Source organism: Leptodactylus fuscus, chromosome 1 (assembly GCF_031893055.1).
Source record: "Leptodactylus fuscus isolate aLepFus1 chromosome 1, aLepFus1.hap2, whole genome shotgun sequence".
Classification (NCBI taxonomy): Eukaryota; Metazoa; Chordata; class Amphibia; order Anura; family Leptodactylidae; genus Leptodactylus; species Leptodactylus fuscus.
Genome location: NC_134265.1, coordinates 25,104,968 through 25,116,766, shown reverse-complemented (window position 1 = coordinate 25,116,766; position 11,799 = coordinate 25,104,968). Strand labels below are relative to the sequence as shown.

The 11,799-nt window shown below is 40.3% G+C and overlaps 1 protein-coding gene across 1 annotated transcript in view; it reads right to left on the bottom strand.

Moving 5' to 3' along the window:
- The window catches only part of MALT1 (MALT1 paracaspase), a 47,651-nt gene that overhangs the window by 16,993 nt on the left and 18,859 nt on the right, over window positions 1-11,799 (bottom strand). Inside the window, exons 6-8 of the mRNA XM_075262373.1 lie at window positions 9,259-9,355; window positions 7,104-7,148; window positions 1,922-1,948 (exon numbers count right to left, since the gene is read on the bottom strand). Coding sequence (XP_075118474.1) covers window positions 1,922-1,948; window positions 7,104-7,148; window positions 9,259-9,355 — 169 coding nt within the window. The remainder of the gene's footprint in view (window positions 1-1,921; window positions 1,949-7,103; window positions 7,149-9,258; window positions 9,356-11,799) is intronic.

Genomic DNA, 11,799 nt, shown 5'->3' with positions numbered 1-11,799 from the left:
ATAGATAGGAGATAGATAGATAGATAGATAGGAGATAGATAGATAGATAGATAGATAGATAGATAGATAGATAGATAGATAGATAGATGATAGATAGATAATAGATAGATAGATATGAAGTGATAGATATATAGGAGATAGATAGATAGATAGATAGATGGTAGAGAGATGATAGATAGATAGATAGATAGATAGATAGATAGATAGATAGATAGGAGATAGATAGATAGATAGATAGATAGATTACATAGATCGATAGATCAATAGATAGATAGATAAATAGGAGATAGATAATAAATAGATGATAGATAGATAGATAGATAGATAGATTACATAGATCGATAGATAGATAGATAGATAGATAGATAGATAGATAGATAGATAGATAGATAGGAGATAGATAGATATGAGATAGATGATAGATAGATAGATAGGAGATAGATAGATAGATAGATAGATAGATAGATAGATATGAGATAGATAGATAGATAGATATGAGATAGATAGATATGAGATAGATATGAGATAGATAGATAGATAGATAGATAGATAGATAGATAGATAGATAGATAGGAGATAGATTACATAGATCGATAGATAGATAGATAGATAGATAGATAGATAGATAGATAGATAGGAGATAGATAGATATGAGATAGATGATAGATAGATAGATAGATAGATAGATAGGAGATAGATAGATAGATAGATAGATAGATAGATAGATAGATAGATATGAGATAGATAGATAGATAGATAGATATGAGATAGATAGATATGAGATAGATAGATAGATAGATAGATAGGAGATAGATAGATAGATAGATAGATAGATAGATAGATAGATAGATATGAGATAGATAGATAGATAGATAGATAGATAGATAGATATGAGATAGATAGATAGATAGATGATAGATAGATGATAGATAGATAGATAGATAGAAGGTAGAGAGATGATAGATAGATAGATAGATAGATAGATAGATAGATAAGGGATAGATAGATAGATAGATAGATAGATAGATAGATAGAGTATAGATAGATAGGCGATAGATAGATAGATAGATAGATAGATAGATAGATAGGAGATAGATAGATAGATAGATTACATAGATCGATAGATCAATAGATAGATAGATAAATAGGAGATAGATAATAAATAGATGATAGATAGATAGATAGATTACATATATCGATAGATAGATAGATAGATAGATAGATAGATAGATAGGAGATAGATAGATAGATAGATAGACAGATAGATAGATAGGAGATAGATAGATAGATAGATAGATAGATATGAGATAGATAGATAGATAGATAGATAGATATGAGATAGATAGATAGATAGATATGAGATAGATAGATAGATATGAGATAGATAGATAGGAGATAGATAGATATGAGATAGATAGATAGATAGATAGATATGAGATAGATAGATATGAGATAGATAGATATGAGATAGATAGATAGATAGATAGATAGATAGATAGATAGGAGATAGATAGATAGATAGATAGATAGGAGATAGATAGATAGGAGATAGATAGATATGAGATAGATAGATAGATAGATAGATAGATAGATAGATAGATTGATAGATAGGAGATAGATAGATAGATAGATAGATAGATAGGAGATGGATAGATAGATAGATAGATAGATAGATGATAGATAGATGATAGATAGATAGATAGATAGATAGATAGATAGATATGAGATAGATAGATAGATAGATATGAGATAGATAGATAGATAGATAGATAGATAGATGATAGATAGATAGATAGATAGATAGATAGATAGATAGGAGATAGATAGATAGATAGATAGATAGATAGATAGATAGATAGATAGATAGATATGAGATAGATAGATAGATTACAAACTAGATAGGTTACAAACTACAACTTACCTCTGTCTATGATGTCACTCAATTCATCTAGAGCAAAGAACAGAACACAATGATATCATAATACCATCAAATAATAATGGTGATTAATGAGTTAAATTAAATTCAAATGGAGTCTATAATAATTTACCCCAACAGGGGCATTTCTGATTGTTTTTTTGGGTTTTTTTTTAAATGTAGATTGTGAGCCCCATATAGGGGATATTTTTCTATCAGTATGTCTTTGTAGAATGGGAGGAAATCCACGCAAACACAGGGAGAACATACAAACTCCTTGCAGTTGTTGTTCCTGAATATGAGGGACTGGGGGTGATATGCTGGTTCTGATGATAGTAACCTCTCTATCTGCAGGGCTGGGGTGATATGCTGAGTCTGGTGACACTAACCTATCTATCTGCAGGTCTTTGGTGATAAGCTAGTTCTGGTGACAGTAACCTATCTATCTGCAGGGCTGGGTGATATGATGGTTCTGGTAACACTAACCTATCTATCTGCAGGGCTGGGGTGATATGCTGGTTCTGGTGACACTAACCTATCTATCTGCAGGGCTGGGGTGATATGCTGGGTCTGGTGACAGTAACCTATCTATCTGCAGGGCTGGGGTGATATGCTGGGTCTGGTGACACTAACCTATATATCTGTAGGGCTGGGGTGATATGCTGGTACTGGTGACAGTAACCTATCTATCTGCAGGGCTGGGGTGATATGCTGGGTCTGGTGACACTAACCTATATATCTGCAGGGCTGGGGTGATATGCTGGTACTGGTGACAGTAACCTATCTATCTGCAGGGCTGGGGTGATATGCTGGTTCTGGTGACACTAACCTATCTATCTGCAGGGCTGGGGTGATATGCTGGGTCTGGTGACAGTAACCTATCTATCTGCAGGGCTGGGGTGATATGCTAGTTCTGGTGACAGTAACCTATCTATCTGCAGGGCTGGGGTGATATGCTGGTTCTGGTGACAGTAACCTATCTATCTGCAGGGCTGGGGTGATATGCTGGGTCTGGTGACAGTAACCTATCTATCTGTAGGGCTGGGGTGATATGCTGGGTCTGGTGACACTAACCTATATATCTGTAGGGCTGGGGTGATATGCTGGTACTGGTGACAGTAACCTATCTATCTGCAGGGCTGGGGTGATATGCTGGGTCTGGTGACACTAACCTATATATCTGCAGGGCTGGGGTGATATGCTGGTACTGGTGACAGTAACCTATCTATCTGCAGGGCTGGGGTGATATGCTGGGTCTGGTGACACTAACCTATATATCTGCAGGGCTGGGGTGATATGCTGGTTCTGGTGACACTAACCTATCTATGTGTAGGGTTGGGGTGATATGCTGGTTCTGGTTACACTAACCTATCTATCTGCAGGGCTGGGGTGATATGCTGGGTCTGGTGACAGTAACCTATCTATCTGCAGGGCTGGGGTGATATGCTAGTTCTGGTGACAGTAACCTATCTATCTGCAGGGCTGGGGTGATATGCTGGTACTGGTGACAGTAACCTATCTATGTGTAGGGTTGGGGTGATATGCTGGTACTGGTGATACTAACCTATCTATCTGCAGGGCTGGGGTGATATGCTGGGTCTGGTGACACTAACCTATATATCTGTAGGGCTGGGGTGAGATGCTGGTTCTGGTGACACTAACCTATCTATCTGCAGGGCTGGGGTGATATGCTGGTACTGGTGACAGTAACCTATCTATCTGCAGGGCTGGGGTGATATGCTGGTACTGGTGACAGTAACCTATCTATGTGTAGGGTTGGGGTGATATGCTGGTACTGGTGATACTAACCTATCTATCTGCAGGGCTGGGGTGATATGCTGGTTCTGGTGACACTAACCTATATATCTGTAGGGCTGGGGTGAGATGCTGGTTCTGGTGACACTAACCTATCTATCTGCAGGGCTGGGGTGATATACTGGGTCTGGTGACAGTAACCTATCTATGTGTAGGGTTGGGGTGATATACTGGTACTGGTGATACTAACCTATCTATCTGCAGGCTCCCTTTAAAACCTCCTCTAGTGGTTTTTTGTCATGGTATTATTTTGGCACTGTATAGCGGGGAGCTCTGCACCTACATCTTCTGCATTATCACACCACAGAGTAGATAAAATCATCTCTCCTTTATATGTGAGTTTGGAACTAAGACTACAGAAACAAATATTGTGTAACTTTTCCTTCATATCATTGCATGATATCATCTATGTAATGCAGCTTTTGGTGTGAATGGAGGATTAGATACTAAGTAAGTCTTGATCAATACAATATAAGCAAAGCAGAGTCAAATAAAATCAAACGCCCTTATCAATGTATTACCCGATATAGTATATTATCTTCTCCATTCACAGTCAAAGCTGCATCCAAAGTGAATGTGACGGCCACTTGGTATCCACCTGCAGACTATACTATTGAGTCTGAAGCAAACACTACATCCACTACTACAGCTCTATACAGACTCTGATCTAGCATTTTCCATGCAGCTTACTATCTGTCTCTGGGAAAGCTGTGTGGCTGCTTGCACTTATCCCATATAGCTTGTCAACCTATTCTACCTGTATATGCCTATTTTCCATTACACTTTGGTCCTGAGGGTGGCGCTGTTGCCCAAGCTGTGTAATGAGGATCTGTATTCCTGGCCATGATTAGCAAGCTTCGATTTCCAATATGTCAAGGCTCGAGTATGTTTACTTAGTACACAAAACAAATGTCATCGTGCAACAAAACCCCATCACCACCGCACCAGACGTTGCAAACACAAAGCAGAAATGAGATCAGAAAGATGGCCGGAGAGGAAACTACCCAGGAGTGTCATTAGCATATATGCAAATGAGTCGCTGACAGCAGGAGCCAGGCCTAAAAATAGGAGCAGTTACCTTCCTCACTTCTGTAGTGTTTATAGTGTGTTCGCTCTGGACCCGGGCTAGTGAACAGGATTCTAATGGAATTTTCCAAAATTTTCAGGCTGAACCCTAACCAAAAACCTTTGGGGCTCAACACCTACAAGCGATAGGGATTGGAAAAGATCAGATCCGGCGATCGAGCAAATTTCAAGATCAGATCGATCGGCTAGAAAATGATTGGAAATCGGATTTTGAAATCTCAAGATCAGCTCAACCCTAAAGTGACTTTTCCCATAGAGAAGCATTGACTAGGGTTGAGCGATCGGGATCGGGAAAGATCGGATCCCAATCGGCGATCGAGCAAATTTCGGGATCGGCTGGAAAATGATCGGAAATCGGATTTTAAAATCGATCCTGAAATCTCAAGATTGGCTCAACCCTACCTACAAGTTACTCTTCAAACCCCAGAGTATAAAAAAGATCCAGGGGAGGTGCAGAAACTCTCCTGGGCCCCCTCAGGGTCCTCTTTGGTGGTCCTCCAGATTTCCGGTTAATGTCAGGGTTAATTGGGGACAACTGAGGCCTGTGATTGGGACCAGGGGTGAACCTATGGTTTGTGCCGCCTGAGGCGGACATCAGAAAGCCCCCCCCGGAGGAGGGGGCGGAGCGGAGCGAGCGTCGTTAGCAGGCAGAGAGCAGGCAGGGAGAGGACCTGCTCTCTGCTAAGCATGAGGGGAGGCCACTGGAGCAGCGCTGCGTCCGCAGGGCCGCCCCAATCCACCGCTCGCTTACCGTGCCGGGCTGCCGAGACAGTGATGCTAAGCCAGTCCAGGACAGCTTGTCCTGGACTGGCTTAGGCCAGCAAAACTCCCCCCCCTTCCGGGGCCCCGGCATAGCGCCGCCTGAAGCGGTCGCTTCAGGTCACCTCATGGGAAGTGCGGCTCTGATTGGGACTGAGCAGTAACATGCAGGGCAACAATGGGAGGACAATTGGTGAGTCCCATGTGACCATTGAGACCAATCACAGTCCTTCGGGGCATGTGAAGTCAGTGGAAGATGCCAACAGAGGAGACCAATGGAGCCCCGGAGAGGTGAGGAAAGGTTAGTATCAGAGTATAATCATTTTAACACCTCCCCTCTTTACACACTATAAGGCTCTAAGTTACAGTTTAGACAAACACAACCTAACTAACCTAATAACACACAAACAGTTGCACCATTCATGTCTTTTATTGATCATATTGAGTGAAAATCCATACTACAGGGGACAAAAGTAAGTGAACCTGTGTGTTAGGGGCTGCTTCAATGAAAGAGATGAGATTGGGAGTGTGGGTTTCACATAAATTTTGCCCATTAAATAAAGGCACACAAAGCCTGGTTACTGACCAATCTGATATTCTCAAGAAAGATTGGTAATCTATCCTCAAGGCAAACAAGAAGAAGTTTCATAGAGACGTGAAGATGGAAAATGCAACAAACGCTAAAGACCTGGGTGTACATGAAACCAAAGGGCTGCAAAAGCTAAGGACCTGAGACAACATCCATCGAAGTACAAAAAATTATATTTTAAGTGCTGGATTCACATAAACTTTGCCCTTTAAATAAAGGCACACAAAGCCTGGTTACTGACCAATCTGATATTCTCAAGAAAGATTGGTAATCTATCCTCAAGGCAAACAAGAAGTTTTATAGAGACATGTGAAACTGGAAAAGGCCACACAAACTAAAGACCTTTGTGTACATGAAACCAAGTCCTGGCTTCACATAAACTCTGCCCATTAAATGAAGGCACACAAAGCCTGGTTACTGACAAATCTGACTTTCTCAAGAAAAATTGGTAAACTATCCTCAAGGCAAAAAAAAAATAGTGTTATAGAAATGAATTAATAAGGAATGGGATACAAAAGCTAAAGGGTTTCACATAAAATCGGCCCATTAAATAAAGGCACATCATGCCTGGTTACTGACCAATCTGATTTTCTCAAGGAAGATTGGTGAACTATCATCAAGGCAAGAAGAAGTGTTACACACACACGTCAAGCGGGCTACAAAAACTAAGAGCCTGGATGTATATTGAGGAGTAGATGTTCCTGCACTGGGTACATGGGCCACGTATGTACCACATGAGAACAGTTCCCACCATTAAGGAGTTAAAGGGTTCTGCTCTTACATAACATGGCAAGACAAGATCATTTTGTTGGTGAACCACATCCTGCTATGACTTGAGGGGTCAGAATGCCGTTGCTAGTGAAGGTTATGGTGCAGACATTCAGGCCTTTGGGCCGTATAAATGCCGAAACATGCAGGAACGAAACATGCATCCCCTACCTTCCGTGCACTCCATTGCCTCATTTGTCGAAAACTTCTCAATTCCTTTTATTTTAAAAGAAAATCAACATTTAATATTTTTCTAACAATGAATTCTCCACCCTGAGCTGAGACAATTATATCCACAGGATAGGTCATTAGTCTGTGATATGTAGGGGTCCACCACCCAGACCCTGCACAGATCAGCTGTTGTGGCTGCCTACAGGAGCTAGAAGTTGGTGCAGTGAATGAAAAGCGGATGTATCTTCTCCTACTCAAGTGATAGGGGCAGCGCTGTAATTCCCCGGGATCCCCCACTGTGCAGTGGATGGGGCTGCAGCTCTACTCCTATGATCTGAATATGAGCAGCTTCCATGTGTTCCCCATCCACTAGAGCCGCTTCCATGCGCAAAGGCTGCTGGAACAGCTGATCTGCGAGGGGTCTGGGGGTCAGACCCTCACAGATCTCATACTGATTAAATATCTATCTCCTATCTATCTATCTATCTATCTATCTATCTATCTATCTATCTATCTCTCTCATATCTATCTATCTATCTATCTATCTATCTATCTATCTATCTGTTCTATCTATCTATCTATCTATCTATCTATCTCCTATCTATCTATCTATCTATCTATCTATCTATCTATCTATCTATCTCCTATCTATCTATCTATCTATCTATCTATCTATCTATCTCTCATATCTATCTATCTATCTATCTATCTATCTATCTATCTGTTCTATCTATCTATCTATCTATCTATCTATCTATCTCTCTCATATCTATCTATCCATCATCTATCTATCTATCTATCTATCTATCTATCTATCTCCTATCTATCTATCTATCTATCTATCTATCTATCTATCTATCATCTATCTATCTATCTATCTATCTATCTATCTATTTCTCTCTCTCTCTCTCTCTCTCTCTCTCATATCTATCTATCTATCTATCTATCTATCTCAAATCTATCTATGTAATCTATTTATCTCATTTCTTTCTTTCTTTCTTTCTTTCTTTCTTTCTTTCTTTCTTTCTTTCTTTCTTTCTCTCTTCTATCTATTTATCTATCATCTATCTCCTATCTATCTATCTATCTATCTATCTATCTATCTATCTATCTCATATCTATCTATCTATCTCATATCTATCTATCTATCTATCTATCTATCTATCTATCTATCTGTTCTATCTATCTATCTATCTATCTATCTCCTATCTATCTATCTATCTATCTATCTATCTATCTATCTATCATCTATCTATCTATCTATCTATCTATCTATCTCATATCTATCTATCTATCTATCTCATATCTATCTATCTATCTATCTATCTATCTATCTGTTCTATCTATCTATCTATCTATCTATCTATCTCCTATCTATCTATCTATCTATCTATCTATCTATCTATCTATCTATCTATCTATCTATCTCTCTCTCTCTCTCTCATATTTATCTATCTATCTATCTATCTATCTATCATCTATCTATCTATCCCATCTATCATCTATCTCCTATCTATCATCTATCTATCTATCTATCTATCTATCTATCTATCTATCTATCTATCTATCTATCTATCTATCTATCATCTATCTGTTCTATCTATCTATCTATCTCAAATCTATCTATGTAATCTATTTATCTCATTTCTTTCTTTCTTTCTTTCTTTCTTTCTTTCTTTCTTTCTTTCTTTCTTTCTTTCTTTCTTTCTTCTATCTATCTATCTATCTATCTATCTATCTATCTATCTATCCTCTATCTATCTCCTATCTATCTATCTATCTATCTATCTATCTATCTATCTATCTATCTATCTATCTCCTATCTATCTTCTATCTACTATCTATCTATCTCCTATCTATCTATCTATCTATCTATCTATCTATCTATCAATCTATCTTCTACTCTAAAAGTAGAGTTTCCCTTTACATTTTGTACACCCAGTTAGTCATTACACGCAGTGCCATCTGTAGGATAGATGTGGGTACTGCACCTCTTCCCTCTGAAGCAGACACACATTCTTCTGAAATAAACTTCCATATTACTTTGGCTTATGTATGATACTGAATTAGCTATTTTTTTTCCAACCTCTCCAGAAATTCTCCACTGACTTTCTTTTATACTTTTTAGACTTCAGGTACATCCTTGAAGACTTACCAACCACAACTTCCGCCTTCTTACTGTCCTCGGTTTCGTTACCGTTAGTCACTCGGCAATGGTAGATGCCTTGATCTTCTGCCGAAACACTGCTAATCTAGATATAAAGCAAATCATTGGATTTAGGGAGTACAAATAAGTTCCTGCTCAGACAACACGAATGACACGTATAAGGTTACCCCGCTGAGATCTATCGTGACATCATTGCCTAGAGAAATCCCATCCACATTCTGTGACTTAAAGGGAGTGTCACCAGAATTCATTATATCGCCCCAGCCCTGCAGATAGATAGGTTAGGCTCATCTGAATCCGATGGCGTTTTCCCCGTGTGAATCGTGGCCTCCATTGAGGAGATATCGATATTTTTGTCCATATGCAAATGATCTCTTTGTTGCAAGGTGCTCATTTACATATGGACAAAAACAGGAATATCTCAGCAATGGAGGCCACGATTCACAAGGGGAAAACACCATCTGATTCAGGTGACCCTAACCTATCTATCTGCGGTACCAGGGTGATGTGTTGGGTCTGGTGATACATTCCCTTTAAGTACAGCATAAAGAGAGTTGCGCTGCGTGTTTTAGATCTGCAGCATGTCAAGCAAAAATATATGGAGAAAACCAGGACAAAGAGCAAGAAGGAGACTGTGCGGAAGCAGATTTATGAAGATAAAAACCTGTAAAACAGCGTTAAACATCATAAAATCTTCCCAAAACCAGTTTCTCAGAGTGACCCTTGGCAAGGTGAAACTGGTCAGTGCCGCAGACTCCTTTTGTGAGGATTTTACTGTGTTTAAAGTTCTGTTTTACAAGTTTTTATGTCATAAATTCAGTATTAAAGAAGGAAATACTTTGTAAATCTGGTTTCGTGCAGGATTCTGGAGACTACGGTGCCCCAATCCACAGTCTGTAACAGGGCCCACATTTACCATGTGCTATAACACTGATGTCTTCTTAAAGGTTAGAGAAGTCTATGGGCCCCCCTGAGGCTCCTGGGCCCAATAGTGATTGCTACATCTACACCTCGTGTCTGTGGTGTGATTGCTACATCTGCACCCCCTATAGCTATGTTCCTGTCCTTGGAGTGATTGCTATATATCTATGCTCCTGTCTCTGTCATCGGGGTTGGTGTCCTGCCTCTTTTTATCAGAGTCCCTGCTCCATGCTCTCCTCTTCCAGCCACTTCCTGGTTTGCTGGGACCTCTTGGTGCTGCCTCTAGGGCATGTCCATGCTTCTTTAAAGGGTAGGCATGTAACAGTACCAGCCTATGCCCTGCCATCACTTATACAAAGTGTTCCGTCATGTTCCATCTGTGCACTAGGGTGTAATTTTTTCATTTGGTTGCTACCTGTTCACTGCCTGTCCTAACCTTCTGCCTGTCTACTGTATTGGTGGAACTCCACCAGCCCTGGCTTCTACCTGCCTGCTTACAACTTCAATCTTACGATTTTGTACTGGTGTCATGTCTCCTATTGCTAATGGGGAGTACTTCTGTGGTTAGGACCTGGGGGTACCTTGCCACATAATCCGAATCCCCGTGCAGGAGTTTGGTACTGAATACCAAGGAATATCCTGGGCTCCACTCCGAGGTTTAGCTCTAAATCAAATCCCTATCACACAGTGGGTGTACCACCATAGTCACAAGTAAGGTTTGGGCAGTACTGTGGAGAAAGGCAAAAATGTGCTTGAATTTGGGCCCTTGAAGACACCCATAGTCACCACCAATACCCCAGTGGCCGAGGCAGAGTCATCTACTGGATCCATGACAAGTAAGAACATTCTAGAAGCTCCCAGTCCGGTATTGCAGCTCTACTCCATTCACTTGACCAAAGCTCAGCTTTTGTACCAGACGAGACCATTGGTGTTTCCAGTCTCATAAATCCCAGGAGGTATATGAATAAGATAGCGTGATGACCATAAGCGGGCAATATACTGCATGGGAGGCCACGGAGGGGGCGTTATACTGTATGGGAGGCCACTGAGGAGGCATTATACTGTTCAAGTGGCCACTAAGGTGCTATTATACTGTATCAGGGGCCACCAAGAGGGCATTATATTATATGGAGGCCATGACACTATACTGTGTTTGGAGCATAAGGGCCAATATTATTCTGTAGGGGCCACTAAGGGATATTTTACTATTTGGTGCCACTAAGAGGGTATGAGGGTCACTAAGAGAATATTATAATGTGTCGTTATACCTTGGAGATAGTATACTGTGTAGGGCCACCTCGGTGACATTATACTGTGTGGGACCACTAGGGTGACATAATACTGTCTGGAGGCCATTATATTAAAGGGGCATCATCACTGTATGTTGGGGCACAAAGCAACCCGGTAGGAAAGGGCAGAGTGAAAAAACGTGTTACCCATGTCAAGGGTATGGCTTAGCACAAAATAATTGCCAAATTTGTCTGTGTGTCCTCTGAAACTTGGAAGGTAAGTGGTGTTGTAGGGGTAGGGGCACATGCTAAACTTTTGGGCCCAAAAAATGTTAAAATAGACACATTAAGAAACATTGTATGAGCTATATAAGATGCC